The sequence below is a fragment of the Apostichopus japonicus genome, chromosome 18 (assembly GCF_037975245.1).
Source record: "Apostichopus japonicus isolate 1M-3 chromosome 18, ASM3797524v1, whole genome shotgun sequence".
Taxonomy (NCBI): Eukaryota; Metazoa; Echinodermata; class Holothuroidea; order Aspidochirotida; family Stichopodidae; genus Apostichopus; species Apostichopus japonicus.
In genome coordinates, this window is record NC_092578.1 from 2,527,988 (window position 1) to 2,548,230 (window position 20,243).

The 20,243-nt window shown below is 38.4% G+C and overlaps 2 protein-coding genes across 2 annotated transcripts in view; one reads left to right on the top strand and one right to left on the bottom strand.

Moving 5' to 3' along the window:
* The window catches only part of LOC139958666 (26S proteasome regulatory subunit 8), a 204,192-nt gene that overhangs the window by 99,040 nt on the left and 84,909 nt on the right, over positions 1-20,243 (bottom strand). The window lies entirely within an intron of this gene.
* Positions 1,896-19,704, top strand: LOC139958429 (pyridoxine/pyridoxamine 5'-phosphate oxidase-like). Its single transcript, XM_071955505.1, has 7 exons — positions 1,896-2,165; positions 5,430-5,742; positions 6,152-6,251; positions 15,683-15,736; positions 16,273-16,401; positions 17,827-17,903; positions 18,586-19,704. The coding sequence occupies exons 2-7, from the start codon at positions 5,438-5,440 to the stop codon at positions 18,749-18,751; spliced, it is 831 nt and encodes a 276-aa protein (XP_071811606.1). The 5' UTR covers positions 1,896-2,165; positions 5,430-5,437; the 3' UTR covers positions 18,752-19,704.

Sequence of the window (20,243 nt, forward strand, 5' to 3'; positions counted from 1 at the left end):
CAGCCCCCAGAATATGTAGGCGAATCACGTGGCCAGGTCTAGAATGCAACTGTATTACCTCTTTTTTGTAGACGTTTGGGGGTCCTGCATCCAGTTTATTCACTGCTATTATATCAATGAGATCTAGCAAGATGTGGGCATCCTCAGGCCCCGTAGCCAGTCCGAGACACAGGGCCTTGCCGTCCCCCGGTCCGACTGGTGTATGTGCCCCTATTTAAAGCCCAACATCAAGTGTTCACAAGCATTGTGCCCTCCTTAAGCTGATGATGTCTCTCCTTAAACTCTCGGTGCCCTTACTTAAACTGTTGGTGGCCTCCTTTAACTGTTGGTGCCCCTGCTTAACTTAATTGTTTGTCCACCAACTCAAATTTCCTGGACACGGGCCTGTGCTTCTCTTTGGAAATACCGAAATAATTACTATTTAGGTTGTCGGACGCGTGTCGAAAGCAAAGACGTATGTAAGTTTAGATGAAGAGGAATAAATACTTTGTATTTTTAATATGTTCAATAATACTTTCCTCTATACAGCAATATGTTCGTTTCTGGTATTCTGGGTCTTACTATGAGGGTGGGTAGTATATATTGGCTTCTAAAAGCCAAATTCTAAATATGTGACTTTTCGAATTTTTAAACAAACCTGCAAAACTTTTGTGAAAATGTTATGCTTAAAGGCATTGAAGACTCGCGCACAAAGAAACGTCTCATGCCGGTAATCTGACCTAGTTTCGAATGACGTGTAACAGAAGTGTTAGACATGTGCCACCATCGATCTCAGAAAATACACACACACAGCTTGCTACCGTCGGTAATTACTGTAGACACTAGTGTACAGTCAGAGCTACGGTCAATACCCACAAACAAGGGCGGCGGAAGCACTTTTAATCTGGGGGGGCACCGACATCAAAGGGCACTTTGCAGAAATTCGATTGGACTGATGCAGCCTTATATTTAGTACCCTTTATAACTCTTATTGTATTATCTTATTTGCGTATACACATCACTCCATCAACCCCCCCCCCCCCCACACTCAAGGAAAATATGCATACTAGCACTGTAATATCCAATGTGCAAATTGGGAAACAAGGAACAAGTTTTCTTTTGAGACAAAATGAGGTGAAATCATGCTAGTTGCTAAAGTAGGAATCTTCCGAATTAGAGTTAATTTCTTGTTAATATCTTAACAATTTTTTTTTATTCGAAATAGCTTTGAGTTTCAGCCACAGAAATTCATTAAAAGTCAGGGGCGTAGCCAGGATTTGCAAAGTTGTATGCACGACTATCTGAGCGGAGCGCCACCATCGGTTGGCGCGGAGCGTACAAGAAATTTTTTAGTTTTACAAACCCCTCAGATGGCCGGAAACGGCCCTTCCCGAGTGTTCATTCTGGTTCCGTGGCCTCTTGCTAACTTGAGACACCTCAATTTTTATGTAGAAAAAGGGCACATTTTTATCCTGAGGAAAAGTGGGGGGCACGTGCCTCCTGTGCCCCCCCCCCGGTTCCGCCGCCCTTGCCCACAAAACAGTGTACATAGCAGCGATGGGCATCTCAGGTCTAGATAAAAGATAACAAGGTATCACGTTTCATTACTGTCTGTAGCGACATGTAAAAACCCTTCACTTGCAAGCAACAGATGGCGGCACGCGGTTTGGGGCGAGTTTGTGCAATGTCGAACATCTTTGAAAATCGACCAAGGTTTTTAAAGATATGCAATTTCTTAATTTTTCATACCTAGTATTTATGTACTCTCCTGAATTCACAAGAAAACATACATTTTTATTCACAACCAAATCAAAATTTTATTCACTAGAAAACATACATTTTTATCATATACATTTGCCCGCTGCTAGACAAGTCTCTTGATCAATCTACCAACCCAGCTAACGTACTATTGCAAGGTGAGGTCATAACAGACAACTCCCTGGTCGTAAAAACAGCAGTTGACCTGGTATCTGGATTCTGGGCACTGTGTAAATAACATCGCTACGCTAGCTCGCTAGTGCACGTAGTATGTGACTACTTGAATTCTTGCAATTACGCAATCACACGTATTCGTAGCCCAAGAAACGGTGGAGGATCTCAGTGGACACGATTGCTTGTAATGTGATCGAGATTGCATTACATCGAACTGCGAATTAAAGGCTAGCCATCTCCTCTTACTGCTGCAGGTAATTTTCAATGTGTTTAGTAGGCATTATATTACACAAGAACTCGTTTTGATCCAGAATTACGTAAATTAGGTTACACCTATAACATTATGACGGGTTCCGCGAAAATACTTAAGAAATGTTAAACAAATTGTCACAACTGGCTTTTGTCATGAGATAAATTTATGTCTTATTCTGCAATAATATTAGATGAGATGAATCGCAACACACGTTAATGAACACTTTATTCCGATCGTTTCTATTCTAAATTGTTATTAGGCCAATAGGGCCAGCCTAATGTTACTTTTTACAGAGTGGAAAGGGGGGGGGGGAGGGGGGGTGTGGATAAGAAAAAAGTATACCTCTTTAATTTTTATTCATATTTTATCATGGGTGATGTTTATTACTTAGAGCTCTTTCATTGCATGACATGCTTTTATTTTTGAAGTTGAAGTCTGTTTCAATTGGGATAGAAATAATATATTTTCAGTTATAGTAATTATTAGCAACCAGTTTTGCAAATGTTATGTTCATCATATGAAATTATGCATCTAGGAAATATAGCCATAATTCAAAAACCAGTTCATTAGGATTTTAGTGTACGCTGCAACACAGCCTAACCTTCACTTGTTGTAACACAAGTTAGGTTTAAAGGGCAGAGACTACAGTATGTGTAATAGCTCATGAAGGAAACAAATATTGTGTGGTGAAAATGAGGGGTGAGCTCATTGTAGGCTTTGCTATTGTGTGGGCTCAGATGAATTTTAGTACTGTTGGTTCTTGCATAACTGGTTGGATTTCCCTCTTAAAGGCATTGAAGACTCGCCCCAAACCGTGTGTGCGGCCATCTGAAAAAGTTAACTTTCCGTTGCTTGCAAGTGACGTTTTGTTCGTGTCGCTTCAAAATGCAGACAGTATAGAAATGAAACGTGATACCTTGTTATCTTTAGCTGGACCTGAGATGTCCATCACTGTATAGTTTGTACACTGTGCTGTGGGTATTGACCGCAGCTGTATGTACTGACTGTAGACTAGTGTCTTATTACCAATGGTAGCAAGCTGTGTGTGTTTTTGGGGGGATCGATGGTGGTGTCTAACACTTCTGTTACACCTCATTCAAAACTAGGTCAGATTACCGGCATTAGACTTTTCTTTTTGCGCGAGTCTTCACACCCTTTAATGTTTAAAAAATTTTCAATTCGGTTTTGGAATTCTGGCCTGATTTGAAATCCAGTACATCCCTAGCATATGTGGATTAAAAATTGTGATTGAAAAAGTAGTTACAATTTGACTAAGGAAAAAGGCAACTACGAAGATATGCAAAGTTACAATGGTGCAACAGACCTCACACATTCAGTGCCGTTGCTGTTTATGTCATTTATATAGTACTTCAAGGAAGCTTTGCAGATTGTCATTTCTTGTGGAAGGAGGGGCAAATGGGGATAGGAACCATATTTTTTTCTTCTTTGGTGACATATTTAAAATTTCTAGTTCCCTTTTTCTGCTTGTCATGCATCTTTTCTTTCTTGTGTTTTCCAATTTTTTTCTGGTTCACCGTGCAGTGTACATAATCGGTTTTGATTCTCTTCTCTCTCTTTACTCAGATTACAAGAATTTTCATTTAATAAATACAAACAAAATCTCTACTTGGGATATTTACTACACATAAGAACTTTTAGTTTCCTTTTGATGAGGCTTTTTAAACTTCATGCAAAATCAACCATAGTTGATTTCTAGTATTACTGAGAATGAACTTTATACAGCAATAAGCTAGGCCCCAGAGGCGTTACTCACATGGACCTTGTGTTTGTGTTAATCTTAAATGGTGTTGAGATGTGTATTAAAGAGCACTGCATCTTACAAAAGCTGCCTTGTGCACTACTTCAAAGTTCCAATGTATGGTTTTCATTGGTCAATAAGTGGCAATTAAGGTGGGTTCATTTATAACAAACTTTAATAAGACTATGAACCTTTCTAACTATAGTCATTGTTGAATCAATTTCTCTGATTAACAACCAATGTGCACATATACACTTTTCATATTTTGACAAAATTTTGACATTTTGGGCAATTTCCATGGCAGTATCTGCACGAAAAATTCTACTTCAAAAGTGTAGAATAATAATAATAATAATAATAATAATTAATAATAATAATAATAATAATAATAATAATAAAATAGTACTTATATAGTGCGTTCATCAGCAACACTGCTCGAAGCGCTTTACAGGAATTGAAACAATTAATACACAGTAAACATTTAAAATACAGGAAACAATCAAACCAAATAGTACAAAAAAATCGCCTAAAAGGTATATACCATTTGGAATTCACTTGGATGATCTTAAATGAGTTACAAGAAACTATTCCTTGATGTTATTCAAATGTAACAAGTATAATAAGAAAGTTCAGAAATAATAATGTGGGGATATAAATTTCCTTTCATTGGACACAAACAAATAATAGTCTAGTAGATGTAAGTCAGTTAACTCATATGAAATTACTTGACATGGATGAGGTGGACATAGCTTTACAAATTAACATCATGTTTTGGTTTCAGTTTTGTGAAAAACACATTGCTAGTTTGGCTTACTTTCCGTCGCTGAGGTAAAATCATGGAATTTCTGACAGTTCATTATAATAAGTGCCCGCATAAAAATAGATCCCTCGAATAAACTGTGATGTATTGCTTTCATTCCTAGTTTAATAGATGAAGATATACAATATTTGGTACATCTGCTTGAAGAGTTTTGGTTTGGTAAAAGTTGCACATGGCTTAACATGCAGTGGGGGAGCTAGGGCTTTGGTCAGGGGGGGGCGAGAATGGTCTGTAGGGGCGCTTTTGACACTATCTAAGCGGAGCACCACCACAGGTTGGCACGGAGCGTAGAGAATTTTTTGAGTAAAGATACTCCCTAGATCGCCGGAAATGACCCTTTCCGGGCCTTGCTAATTTCCAGATGAGCGTAGAATAAATAGGTGTCATCACCATTGTTAGAAAATTACACCAACAAAATGTGCCATAGGTATTTGAGAGCGCAATAAAAAGTCAATAATCGCGAATAAGTAAAAAGTGGTAAAAAGCTGAAAAGGGTGCCAGCAGTCCATTTGAGTCCGTCAGGGGGGCATCCGCCCCTTCTGACTGTATGGACGCTCCGCCACTGATAACATGGTGTTAAATAACAAGATGTAATTTGTGCCCAATTCTTTGTTGTGGATGAAGATGTAATTTTGTCCAAAAAGGAAAGGGAAAAAAAACTAACGTTAATCATTTTTTTATTTCAGTGATACAAATGATTTCTAGGTGGCTGGTATGCTGTTGTTTTGCTCACCAGTTTTTCAATGCAACAAAGTCCAAGCCTCTTCTGTCAAGGTCACATCAACTGCCACGGTTACCAAAGAGAATGGCACATTCCAGTTTAGATGGCATCGACTTAGGTGGCATGAGGAAAGCTTACAAGAAAAGTGATGAGGCCTTCTTGGAATCAGACATGGTGTCAACTGATCCACTTCAACAATTTGGAGAATGGTTCAAAATAGCTTCCGAGATAGATGATGGTAGTGAGGCGAATGCTATGGTCCTAGCAACAGCAACGAAGTAAGATGATATGCATAAGATATTGCAGCATACTGAACTATGTGACACACAACATCCTATGTGATCTTGCAATGCAGGTATTCTTTTGTAACATAAAATACTATTGTATGGTCACAATAACGTTTGTGGAACCAAGGACCCCGGGGCAGGTAACAGGGAATGGATGCTAAGTAAAATATCTTCCAGTTTGCACTTCATTGTCCCATCATCTCCCCACTCTTGTTCCGTAAACAATTAGTAAATAGAACATCATTAGAAAATATATAAGAAAGCAAAAAAAAAAATGAAATAAAATAAAATAAAATATATTTTTTAGAAGAACAAAATGCAGTGCAGGTCCTTAATATCAAGTGATCTTGTCTATTCTTTGTTTATTTATTTTATTTTTTTAATGTTTTAATTTTTTCAGAGATGGGATACCATCTGCAAGACTTGTCCTCCTAAAAGGCTTTGACGACAAGGGATTCAAGTTTTACACAAACTATGAAAGTCGGAAGGGAAAAGAACTGGTGAGCTCTCTCTCTGTGAGGTCAAATAGGTTTAAAGAAAGACTTCAGGCAGAACTTTCTTGCCTTGATATGTTATAGTCCAAGAAAGAAAAGTTAGGTTGCAACTTGCAAGTCTTTACATCTTAGTCTGGTTTCCAAGATATTTTAGATATTCGTTGATCATGATTTTGGCTTTTCAGTGCAGGCCTAAATATTTATATATCTTTTCCCCTAACAACTCTGACAAAAACATGTTCTTTTAACTCCAATCTAGCAACAGAGCACCTGTGAATGACCTTTAGCACCATTTGTCCTTGACAAATTTGCACTACATTGTAAACATGTCGTTATACTTAGGCCATTAGGGTCATATGGTTTCCCATTGACTTTTGTGTTACATCTGAGAAGCTGACCTAGAATGGTCTGTTGTATTAGACTATATAGTCCAGTCACTTTAATTGATGACCCTCAGCTGTTTAAAGACTCGCATTGAAGACTCGCCCCAAACCGCGTGCCGCCATCTGTGAAAGTTAACTTTCCGTTGCTTGCAAGTGAAGTTTTTTTCTTGTCCCTACAAATTGCAGACAGTAATGAAACGTGATACCTTGTTATCTTTAGCTGGACCTGAGATGTCCATCGCTGTATCGTTTGTACACTGTGCTGTGGGTATTGACCATAGCTGCATGTATTGACTGTACACTAGTGTCTAATTACCGACGGTAGCAAGCTGTGTGTGTGTATTTTCTGGGAATCGATGTTGGTGTCTAACACTTCTGTTACACCTCATCCAAAAACAAGGTCAGATTACCGGCATTAGACGTTGCTTTTTGCGCGAGTCTTCAATGCCTTTAATTGGTCATTTCTCCAAATTGAAAGTGTTACAGAAATACAACATGGACATATAGGAATGCTATCCAGCATGCTACAGCATATCAAAATTAATTCTGTGCCTCAAGTCATCCATCAACGCCCAAAATTGTTCCTTTTAGTGCAAAAGTTCTGCTTGTCGGTGAAAGATAATACCATCCATGAAAGTGTGCAGTATTATTATTTAAAGAGATTGGGCTTATTAGTGGCAGAAAAGTGTCACACTTTGTCCAGTAAGAGTGGCATATCCCTCAGCAGGTAAATAAATTTGTACATTATAAAGAAAAACTTTGCTTGAATCGCCATGGTGACATATGGTGCCAGATGCATTCACAAATATTCACCACCTTCACGATGCAAAATAATCATTAGGCTGTTTTTTCTTCGTAAAGAATCAGAAATTCTGCGGGCAACTTTGTCAAGCAGTGAAAGTAAGTGTCTGAATTATAAGGAAGGTTCCACAGTATAATAAAAAAGATGAAACTGTAGTTCAGTAATTAGCAGTTTGTAAATATGTAAAGATAGTTGACACTATTCTCTCTAATAATCCTGTACTCTCCTAATCATAGTAGTCTGGAATATAAATTCTGACTTTTATCTCCATTTAGCAGTTGATGATATATACACTACCTGGTGTGTTTCATTAGTGTATTGTCATTTTAGTATGTATAGCATAGATCTATAATAAGTCACTGGTCTCTTTAAGGCCGACTGAAATCGTTTCGTTACCAATCAACTTTACGATTTTCTTTTTTGAACATTAACACTGGGAAACCTCCCTGCAGAATAATATATTACCAATCTATTTTAGACTTTGAACTTTAGCAACAACTAGTTAAAACTCTAGCATTCCATAAAAATGTCGAGTAGAAGTTTATATAGTATTATACACTTTATTTACTAGGGTAGGATGAGAGTATGTAATACTTGTCTCACCATGGTAACGTTAGTTAAAGTGTCTCTCCTGAACCACTCTTCCAGTCCTAAATATTTTACCTCACCCCTGCAAAGAAAAACTGATGCATTTTAAAGCCTCTCTGACAGACCGTAAATTAGGTCTATAACTAGATCTTAAGACAATGGTGTGCTAATAAGTAAATTACTACTATTGAATTATTCTGTCAGTTTGCTTTGGTATGACCACTTGTATCATCAGTTCAGCAAATGTGAGTACATGTGCAAGTAGAATTTTCCCTTAGTATGAGAACAAGGCTAGTACTATGAGCACAATGCTAGTATGAGTACAGGGCTAGTATGAATATGAGCACAAGGCTAGTATGAGTACAAGGCTAGTATGAATATGAGTCCAATGCCGGTGTGAATATGGTTACAAGGCTAGTGTGAATATGAGCACAAGGCAAGTATGAGTACAAGGCTAGTATGAATATGAGCACAATGCTAGTATGAGTACAAGGCTAGTATGAATATGAGCACAAGGCTAGTATGAGTACAAGGCTAGTATGAATATGAGTCCAATGCCGGTGTGAATATGGTTACAAGGCTAGTGTGAATATGAGCACAAGGCAAGTATGAGTACAAGGCTAGTATGAATATGAGCACAATGCTAGTATGAGTACAAGGCTAGTATGAATATGAGCACTAGGCTAGTATGAGTACAAGGCTAGTATGAATATGAGCACAAGGCTAGTATGAGTACAAGGCCGGTGTGAATATGAGTCCAAGGCCGGTGTGAATAAGATTACAAGGCTAGTATGAATATGAGCACAAGGTAAGTATGAGTACAAGGCTAGTATGAATATGAGCTCAATGCTAGTATGAGTACAAGGCTAGTATGAATATGAGCTCAATGCTAGTATGAGTACAAGGCTAGTATGAATATGAGTACAAGGCCAGTGTGATTGTGAGTACAAGGCCAGTGTGAATGTGAGTACAAGGCCAGTGTGAATGTAAGTACAAGGCCATTGTGAGTATGAGTACAAGGCCAGTGTGAATGTGAGTACAAGGCCAGTGTGAATATGAGTACAAGGCCAGTGTGAATATGAGTACAAAGCCAGTGTGAATGTGAGTACAAGGCCAGTGTGAATGTGAGTACAAGGCCAGTGTGAATGTGAGTACAAGGCCAGTGTGAATGTGAGTACAAGGCCAGTGTGAATGTGAGTACAAGGCCAGTGTGAACATGAGTACAAAGCCAGTGTGAGTATGAGTACAAGGCCAGTGTGAATGTGAGTACAAGGCCAGTGTGAATGTGAGTACAACGCCAGTGTGAATGTGAGTACAAGGCCAATGTGAATATGAGTACAACGCCAGTGTGAATGTGAGTACAAGGCCAATGTGAATATGAGTACAAAGCCAGTGTGAATGTGAGTACAAGGCCAGTGTGAATGTGAGTACAAGGCCAGTGTGAATGTGAGTACAAGGCCAGTGTGAACATGAGTACGAGGCCAGTGTGAGTATGAGTACAAGGCCAGTGTGAATGTAAGTACAAGGCCAGTGTGAATATGAGTACAAAGCCAGTGTGAATGTGAGTACAAGGCCAGTGTGAATATGAGTACAAGGCCGGTGTGAATATGAGTACAAGGCCAGTGTGAATGTGAGTACAAGGCCAGTGTGAATGTGAATACAAGGCCAGTGTGAATGTGAGTACAAAGCCAATGTGAATGTGAGTACAAGGCCAGTGTGAATGTGAGTACAAGGCCAGTGTGAATGTGAGTACAAAGCCAGTGTGAATATGAGTACAAGGCCGGTGTGAATGTGAGTACAAAGCCAGTGTGAATGTGAGTACAAGGCCAGTGTGAATGTGAGTAGAAGGCTCTAAGCATGAGTCCCAGTCTTAATCTTGCTTTACAATCTATGTAAGATTTTACAAAGTACCAGTGTGAGTACAAACTCACACAGTACAGCCAACTATTCTAGGATGTGAGTACAATAACTCTGCACAGTTTGATCAGATTACTGTACGCTGTACAATTTATATTAGTTTCCTGTGGATCGGTTTCAAGACCTATTTGGGTGACGGCAATAATCATTTCGCAAGATTCTTGATGTCCTATTTGTGGGTATATGTGTATATGTGTTTAGTGTATCTGCATTAATGATGCCTTTATACGTACTGTATCTCATATGACATGACATGTTATGTAGGAAAACATGGAAAAGATCAAATGTTCTTGCAGCTGCCTCTTAATGAATGCAAGAAGCATGTTGGTTTTGATGTGCGTTATGTCACTTGAGGTTAGCCTTGATCAAACAGGATAACCTTGCAAACCAATATCAAAGTCAGTAATGGGCAACACTTAGTGATGTTTTGTGTACTGTTGAAGGATTCATTGTACTATTTTTTAATAAAACATCATTCTACTTTCTAAATACTATGCACATCAGCGACGTAGCCAGGAATTTGAAAGGGGGGGGGGAGCACTTTTTGCGATTGATATGGATTTTCAAAGTTGTAAGCACGACTATCTGAGCGGAGCGCCACCATCGGTTGGCGCGGAGCGTACAAGAAATTTTTTGGTTTTACAAACCCCCCAAATGGCCGGAAACGGCCCTTCCCGAATGTTCATTCTGGTTCCCTGGCCTCTTGCTAACTTGAGACACCTCATTCAATATCACTTTTAAACCCAAAAAACAAACGAGTTAAAATAGTACGTAATTCCATAAAACATAATGTATTAAAATTAGCAAGGTACACAAGGGCGGCGGAAGCACTTTTAATCTGGGGGGGGGGGGGGCACCGACGTCAAAGGGCACTTTGCAGAAATTCGATTGGACTGATATTTAGTACCCTTTATAAATCTTATTGTATTATCTTATTTGCGTATACACATCACTCCATCAACGCCCCCCCCCCCCCCCCCGTCTTATTAGTCTTACTTTTCAACTTCTGATACTTGTAGATACAAAGATAGGCCAGAAATGTCGTTGATACAACCATAGCCAGTAATTGTCTTTGATACAACTGTATGCTAGTAAATGTTGATCGAAAAGGCTGTTTTGGAACTTGGAACGCCGATCGTGACAACAACAGGCAACAAAGTGCTGCAGATCTATACATATAAAGTCTGTTAATCAACGATAGGCTTATTTGACTGTGGAATGTTCTCAACTGAAATTTTATCTGCGTAAACGGGTTCTTAAGTAGATGTTAAAAAACTGACAAGATATTATCCTAGTCTTTTTCGGCGGGTAGAGTATTGAATGAAACGGCACGCGATATGAATGACAGCCTAGATGACAGAAGAATAGGTCACCTAATTTAGCCATAATCTTGCTACGTTCATTTCAATAGTTTTTCCTGTCTAGGCTCTTAAACTCGTCCAGCAAGCTTATTGATTTGAATTATGGGTGTTTTAATAAAAAAGATAACTTGGCCAAAAAAAGTGTAGGCCCGGGCCTACAGTGCTACATACTGGCTACGCCCCTGATAGTTCTAAATTAGGATTAGATCTCTTACTGAAATATCGCTGACCTAATAAGGTGATCAAGAGTACAAGTTTTATGTAGAAAAAGGGCACATTTTTAACCTGAGGAAAAGTGGGGGGGGGCACTTACCCCCTGTGCCCCCCGGTTCCGCCGCCCTTGAAGGTACATGTACAGAGTAGTCTTACTTTTCAACTTCTGATACTTGTAGATACAAATATAGTCCAGAAATGTCTTTGATACAACTGTATAGCTAGTTAGCCTAATAAGAGAAGGCGAGAGCTATCCGACGATTGCCATCTGATGCAAATTTCTCAAGTGTTTTCTCAACTGAAATATTATCTGCGTAAACGGGTTCTTAACTACATGTTAAAAAAACTGACAAGATCGGATCCTATAGTCTTTTTCGGCGGGTAGAGTGTTGAATGAAACTATCGTGCTACATACTGGTTACGTCCTGATCATATGATATCATTATCAGCAGATTTTGTTTCCTGTTTAAATTCTTTTACATGTTCTTTTACATAATATATCAGAAAGACAAACATAGTGCTCTTTTACAAGTTTACCAGGAGGATGATTCTTGTGTATTGTCCAATGTCTGGACTTTAATACATTTGACGAACTTAACTGATGGACAATATAAACTTTCATATTTTGTAATACAGCCAGATATGCAGTGGCCTAAAAACAAATATCGTTATCGCAGTGTATTAGCAGTGTAATAATTATTTATAGGAAGTGCGTATCACGTACGATTGCTAGCTTAGCTTCATAACATGCTGTTCGTGCAACACCTTAGAACGACTCATTGAACGAACGTTGTCGACGTTTTTGTGCATACAGTTCGTGACATTCCATAGAGTGCGGTTAGGTAGGCAATATGTATTTTATTACGCAGTGGCCAACTGTAGGCTTGTAATTGGCTATAAGCTAAATTTAGCTAATTGCATCTGCCAAACTAAGTAAGTAGTTGAATCAGTAGGCGTGAATGTTACTACGATTACAATCGAGTTAACGGAGCTGACGAGTATTCAAGATCAAAAGTGCACTGACAAAATACCATGCTAAAAAAACGACAGTTTAAAAAAAAAAATCGACACTGAAAGGGGGGGGAGCGGTCGCTCCCCCTGCTCCCCCCTGGCTACGTCCCTGATGCACATATCTAAATACTTGATAATAGTCCAGTCAGTGTATGTTTTAACCTTATACTAATTGCAAAAGAATTGTTTTAAAACATTAGCAGGTAGATTCAATCATCCTCTCTAGACATAAATCTACGTTGCAGAAATACTGAAAATCGTGGCTGAAAAAACCTGCTACTTTAGTGAGCAAATTAGTTTAGTTTAGTTTAGTATAAAATATGGATCAGGAGGGACACTCAAGTCCCCATCAAGGACCCTATAGAGAGAGGAAAAAAAACTGAAGACACAAACACCCAGACCCGATTACAATGCTTAAAGTGCTTGTCCAAAGCATTCTTAAACCCATTGACACTAATTGCAAGTACAACTTTCTCAGGCAAACCGTTCCACTCATTCACAAACCTATTAGAAAAAAATAATAATAATAATCCTACTTTGTGACTTTTGGAGTTTAAGACAATGACCTCTGGTACAACTACTATTAGCAAACATGAAAAAGTCGCTAAAGGATAAATTGTCAAAACCATACACAATCTTGAAAACCTGAATCAAGTCCCCACGTAACCTCCTATGCTACAGTGTGGTGAGATTCAACAGTTCAGGGGCGGATGCAGGATTTTTGACAGGGGGGGGGGGTCTGACTGGTCCAGCCGCGCCTGATCGAAAGACTATCTAAGCGGAGCGCCACCATCGGTTGGCGCGGAGCGTACCAGAAAATTTTTGGCTTTACAAACCCCCCCAGATGGCCGGAAACGGCACTTCCCGAGTATTCTAAGCTGCATGTACCTAGCCTGAAAAAATGGATCTCATGTCTGCAATTTCTCAATTGATGAGAAAAAAACAATCTATGAAATATGGTAATACATATCAGATGAGTTGAGATGATACAAAAATCATAATGCCTTTAGCCACCAATCCCCCTCCCGTTCCGTCACCACTGTTTGATGCAGGGCCTCAGTGGCTTAGCTAGGGGTATTGGTCAGGAGGGGCAAGAATGGTCTGTAGGGGCGCTTTCGACACTATCTAAGCGGAGCGCCACCACTGGTTGGCGCGTAGCGTACAGAAATTTTTTGAGTAAAGATACTCCCTAGATCGCCGGAAATGACCCTTTCCGGGCCTGGCTAATTTGCAGATAAACGAAGAATAAATAGGTGTCATCGCCAAATTACACCAACAAAATGTGACAAATGTCAATAAGTAGATGAGAGCGCAATAAAAAAGTCAATAATCGCGAATAAGTAAAAAGTGGTAAAGAGCTGAAAAGGGCGCCAGCAGTCCATTTGAGTCCGTCAGGGGGGGGGGGGGGGCATCCGCCCCCCTGACTGTATGGACGCCCCGCCACTGCAAAAACTCACTCGAAATGTATCTGCATCAGTACGAGTTAGCTAGTTTTATAGCTGTGAGACGTTCCTTGTCCATTGTTGATCGGAGAACAGTTTTATGCCTTCTCACCGCAGAAAACGATCTCTCATGAAGAATTCGTCGGCGCATCCTATGCAGCCTACCGCTCTGCCACCTCACTGCCCAAAACAATTCGAACACCACCTCAATTTTGAAACTTTTCGGTCTGAAAATTGAGATTTTTAGGCATTTTTTGCACGTGTAGCACGCGTGCACACTATAGTTCATTTGACGGAAAAGACACACCTGGCTGACTTGTAAGGATAACCGCCCTTCTGACGTCCTACATGTTTAAAATTGGTGTTTAATTTAATTATTTTTTCTCTCTCTCTTTTTTTCTCTCTTTTTTTTCTCTTTTTTGTTTTGTTTTTTGGCCAAGAGCAGGGGGGGTCCGGACCCCCTGGACCCCCCCTGGATCCGCGCCTGCAGTTGTAACCGCCTATAATAAGGAACACTCTTTAAGGAACTAATCATCCTAGTAACCCTCCTCTGGACCTTTTCAAGTACTTCCTTATCCTTAATTAGTGTGTACATGACCTTGTCACACCTGCAGGCAAGGAAGACATTTGTAGACAAGGAAGTGACCGGCTAAAACAGTTATTGGAACTTATGATATCAGTGGCGGAGCGTCCATACAGTCAGGGGGGGGGGGCGGATCCCTCCTGACGGACTCAAATGGACTGCTGCTCAACACCCTTTTCAGCTTTTTACCATTTTTTACTTATTCGCGATTGACTTTTTTATTGCCCTCTCATTTACCTAAAGACATTTGTCACATTTTGTTGGTGATGACACCTATTTATTCTTCGTTTATCTGCAAATTAACAAGACCCAGAAAGGGTCATTTCCCGCGATCTAGGGAGTATCTTTACTCAAAAAATGTCTGTACACTCCGCGCCAACCTGTGGTGGCGCTCCGCTTAGATAGTGTCAAAATTGCCCCTACAGACCATTCTCGCCCCCCTGACCAATACCTCTAGCTCCGCCACTGTATGATCTGATAGTGTATATTCCACTGAATGACAAGATAACAAAACAAGTGCACACTGAGCGTATGCTCGTTCGCTGAACTGATTACCTACAGTAATGAAGATAGTAATGGGAAATTTATGATCAGTTCTCAATATGCTTATAATTATGTCATTTATAGTTATTTAATGCCAGTCAAACCAATTTCTACTGCTTTAAAACTGATGAACATGGTTCGTTATCGATGTAGGTCAGGCGCGATCAGCCATTTTTTTTATAAAGCCCCGTTTGCTTCGGTTTTGCAAGCTTGACGAATATGTATATTTTTGATATGTTTATCACAAGGAATGTCTCTGTTGGAAACCGCCAAAAAATGTATTCGTTTGCAGTTAGATTTGAGGTTGATCCATCGTTTTTCACAGATTGACTGGAATATAATTCCATGATTACTGAATATAACAAAAACATGAAAAGTTGTTATGTTCTCTGTCAAAAGCCATGCACACTGGGAATACATTAAAGGTCAAAGGTCAGATGAAATTAGTCTGTTTAATTATGTCATCAAGACTCATATGTTGATATTCAGGTTTTTTAAAATTATTTTTGCAATTAACTTCATTAATTAATTACTCTATACTGTAACTGCATAATTTTGGTAACTTCCTTCCTTTCTTTTTTCTTTTCCCATCAGTTGACTAACCCAAGAGCTTCCTTGGTTTTCTACTGGGCAAAACTAAATAGATCGGTAAGACCGTAGTATGGATCATACAATCATACGAACGATCACAGTGACAAGATAACATCAATTCCTGTCGACTTGTGTGATAGAAACAATTTAACAGATTGGGGGGTTGGAGAAAAGTTATAAAGAGAAATACCTTAAAGTGCATGATATGTTCATGAATGCATATACAGTAAGTTTAATCTTATTGTTAATTTGTTGTTCACTGCAGTGCTTGATACTGTTGCAGATGTATTTAAATATACACCAAAGAAGAATAACTTTTAAGCTGATTAAACACAGACTGCTATATTTTGCACTGCTTCTAAACATCAGATCTGCTCCAGTTTATTATCTTGGGTACTTCCAGACATTGTGTGCTTCAGTAGACCAATGACAATATAAATTTTTGTATGTACAACTGGTACTGGTACATCTCTATGGCAAGCCATGTGGGACATTGTGTTGTTGTTATTGTTATTTTTATCTTCATTATTATTTTCCAAGAGTACTAACATGAAAGAGGACCATATTTGCTTTGAATGTTTTAATGTTTACAGGTGAGAGTAGAAGGCAATGTAGAGAAACTGACAGAAGAAGAATCAACGACATATTTTCACTCTCGTCCGAAAAATAGCCAGATAGGTGCTTGCGTTAGTCATCAGAGTACACCGATTAAGAGTAGACAGGTGAGCAATGGAGAACTTCAGCATTTCTACAGAGGGCGTGTCACATGGTTCCTAACAGTGCTGCAGATACCGCTATAGGTCCTATTGTGTGGGATGGATCCGGTTTAAAAGATCTTTGGCACTGAGTTTGGGAAGTGCTGTAACATATCTCAATCTATAAAGATGAATGAATAAATAAATGGGAGCATTCTTGACAATTTTGCATATTTAGTGGTGAATATCTCAAGAAATTGGAATATCTATGAAAAACACTCCCAGCATTTAAGTCTTCCCTTCATTCTGTCTAAACTCATCCTTTTAATGGTCATTCTCTGGAGCAGAGGACATTTTTGAAAATGTTTTCCCAATGAAGACCAAATTCAGTCAAGTTTCTGGTAGAGATAGAAGACTAAATTCAGTCAAGTTTCTGGTACAGATAGAAGACTAAATTCAGTCAAGTTTCTGGTAGAGATAGAAGACTAAATTCAGTCAAGTTTCTGGTAGAGATAGAAGATAAATTCAGTCAAGTTTCTGGTAGAGATAGAAGTCTAAATTCAGTCAAGTTTCTGGTAGAGATAGAAGACTAAATTCAGTCAAGTTTCTGGTAGAGATAGAAGACTAAATTCAGTCAAGTTTCTGGTAGAGATAGAAGACTAAATTCAGTCAAGTTTCTGGTAGAGATAGAAGTCTAAATTCAGTCAAGTTTCTGGTAGAGATAGAAGACTAAATTCAGTCAAGTTTCTGGTAGAGATAGAAGACTAAATTCAGTCAAGTTTCTGGTAGAGATAGAAGACTAAATTCAGTCAAGTTTCTGGTAGAGATAGAAGACTAAATTCAGTCAAGTTTCTGGTAGAGATAGAAGACTAAATTCAGTCAAGTTTCTGGTAGAGATAGAAGACTAAATTCAGTCAAGTTTCTGGTAGAGATAGAAGACTAAATTCAGTCAAGTTTCTGGTACAGATAGAAGACTAAATTCAGTCAAGTTTCTGGTACAGATAGAAGACTAAATTCAGTCAAGTTTCTGGTACAGATAGAAGACTAAATTCAGTCAAGTTTCTGGTACAGATAGAAGACTAAATTCAGTCAAGTTTCTGGTTCAGATAGAAGACTAAATTCAGTCAAGTTTCTGGTACAGATAGAAGACTAAATTCAGTCAAGTTTCTGGTACAGATAGAAGACTAAATTCAGTCAAGTTTCTGGTACAGATAGAAGACTAAATTCAGTCAAGTTTCTGGTACAGATAGAAGACTAAATTCAGTCAAGTTTCTGGTACAGATAGAAGACTAAATTCAGTCATGTTTCTGGTACAGATAGAAGACTAAATTCAGTCAAGTTTCTGGTACAGATAGAAGACTAAAATTCAGTCAAGTTTCTGGTACAGATAGAAGACTAAATTCAGTCAAGTTTCTGGTACAGATAGAAGTCCTTTCTTCTTTCTTCCTTTAGACGTTGATAGACAAGGAGAAGGAACTCACAGAGAAATATGAAGACCCGGAATCTATGATACCGAAACCTGATTTTTGGTAAGATTTGTGATAAATACTGGTCACAAAAAGGAAATGACATTGTCAATATTGATTGGTTCTTTTTGATCTTTCCATATGATGAAAAGGTTCCGTTTGTATTCTATATTTATATCAATGAAAACCCTTTAAAGAATTTGTCCAGTCTGAAGTTTGTTTTTAACTGATGATTGGAACCAAATCTTAGCAGAGAAAGTTTAATTCCCTTCTTTGACATTGTTATTATGTCCAGGGGGGTAGGAAGCTTCCAAAAAGTGGGGGGCATAACATCAGATGGACACTTTCTCATTCCACAACCACCACTCGTTATGCTATAAACCAATGCACACTGGCCATATCACTAAAATATATATGACTTGTTAGTACAGTATGCTATCAATACTTTTATTGAGATTGTTTATTGTTAACTGTGCTACAAAAAGATATGGGATGCCGGTTTAAAAGCAGCATGTACAGACTAAAAATAAATAAAATTAAATATTAAAATTAACAAAGGCTTAAGATATCTAAAAGACAGTTCTTCATCAAAGGAGCACATTTGATTTGCCAGTGGGGCACATTTGCTAGTTTGGAAAAAAGTGGGGGGGGGGGAGGCACGTATCCCCCGGCTCCTACACCCCTGATTATGTCCTACCATTCATGTGATTTTCTCCCTTTTTCCCCCTCATTTTTCTTTAAACAGGGGTGGATTCAGAGTGATACCAGAGGTAATTGAGTTTTGGCAGGGACAGAGCACGAGACTCCACGACCGAATTGTTTTCAGAAGGTTAAAAAGCGGTGAAGTAGCTGATGGTGAACTTCTCCATCAGGGACAGAATGGATGGGTTTATGAAAGGCTAGCTCCATGAAACTAAGCCCTACTTAAGAGGCTCCACAAAACTTGCATGGCCAAAGTATTACCTTGTGTGTGAATGGAAAACCAGAAAAAAAAAATGAGGTATCAAAGTTGTGATTTTGTTTCTCTCAAAAATGTCGATTGTGAACTTTGTTCTTGATGACGAGTTGTTTAATTTGTTTGGACTTATCAATCCATGCTGGTTTTATAAAATGTGACATTTTTTAATAAAAAGCACTGCATAATCTGAATGTTCTAGTTGATGCAATAGGTACAAATTTCAAAGAGTGGAGTTCTCATTTTGAGTCATGTGCACATACCATGATCAGGATCCCAAGACCACAGGGGTCTCCATCCATTTCCTACATAGTCCATTTGTAGCAGGCTGGTTTAAAGTTACATTAAAGCAAACTTATCTCATTAGGCGAAGTGGTATTATACCAGTGTTATCAATGTTGGAACTAAGGCTAGCTATGTATGATCTTCCATCACTCAACCTCTTGTTACGTGATTCCTAGTTTTATGTTGGAACTAAAGGCCTAGCTATGTATGATCTTCCATCACTCAACCTCTCATTATGTGATTCCTAGTTTTATGTTGGAACTAGGGCTAGCTATGTACGATCTTCTGTCATTCAACTTCTCATTTCTCCATTTAAATAGAATCGACGTATTATAATTAACTTAAAGACCGTTTAGATTGTTCAGAGATTATGGTTTATACTGAACCGGGTTGTCAGCACGACTCTTCCTTAAGACATTTTTTTTTTTTTTTTGTCCACTGAATAGCTCCACATCAGTAATGTATCATGTGTTTATTAATTGATATTTTATTTGCTAATAATTAATATTTAATTCCTTTACTCTTAACTTTTGTTGTTTTCATTGTTCACTTCGACACACCTCATTTTGTTATGGCACCAAAGATGTAAACATGTTTGATACAAGTCAAAAGCAATAACAATAACATTTCTTCTGTTGAGTTTTATTTTTATTTAATATTTTTGTCAATTAACAACAAAGTTCATTTATTCAGACAACTGTACCAGTTCTTGTTGTACTGTCATCATATGTAGAGTAAAAGTACATTTATTTTTGGCACCACAACCTGTCATTATTGGGATTCAATGCACTAAAAATATAAATAGATGGAAACACAATATGGAAATTGATCTTCATAAAGTGCTCCATGCAGACCAGAAGCTTCTAAATGAAACTTTTCTTTTTATTCCATGCCAAGGTTAAACCATATCTTTTTATTCACTAATAAATTTTCAGGAATGATGGAATATTATTTAAAAAAATATATTCCAGCTTATGGAACTAAGACATCTTTCAGGATTGTTTAACCAACTGAACATTCTCTTATCAAACAATAAAAGAGCATATGATTTTATACATGTTGTTACCCAGACACCTTTATGTATTGGAATAAAACATACAAAAAATAGCTAAAAGCATTCAAATATTTGAACTTTTTCTCTTCAATAACAATATTTGTTACTT

Bases quoted from the DNA above. Each gene is read 5' to 3' on its own strand.
- LOC139958429 (XM_071955505.1), top strand. From the start codon at position 5,438: ATGATTTCTAGGTGGCTGGTATGCTGTTGTTTTGCTCACCAGTTTTTC. The intron at 5,743-6,151 runs GTAAGATGATAT...TAATTTTTTCAG, and splicing joins GTCCTAGCAACAGCAACGAA to AGATGGGATACCATCTGCAA. The intron at 6,252-15,682 runs GTGAGCTCTCTC...TTTTCCCATCAG, and splicing joins GTCGGAAGGGAAAAGAACTG to TTGACTAACCCAAGAGCTTC.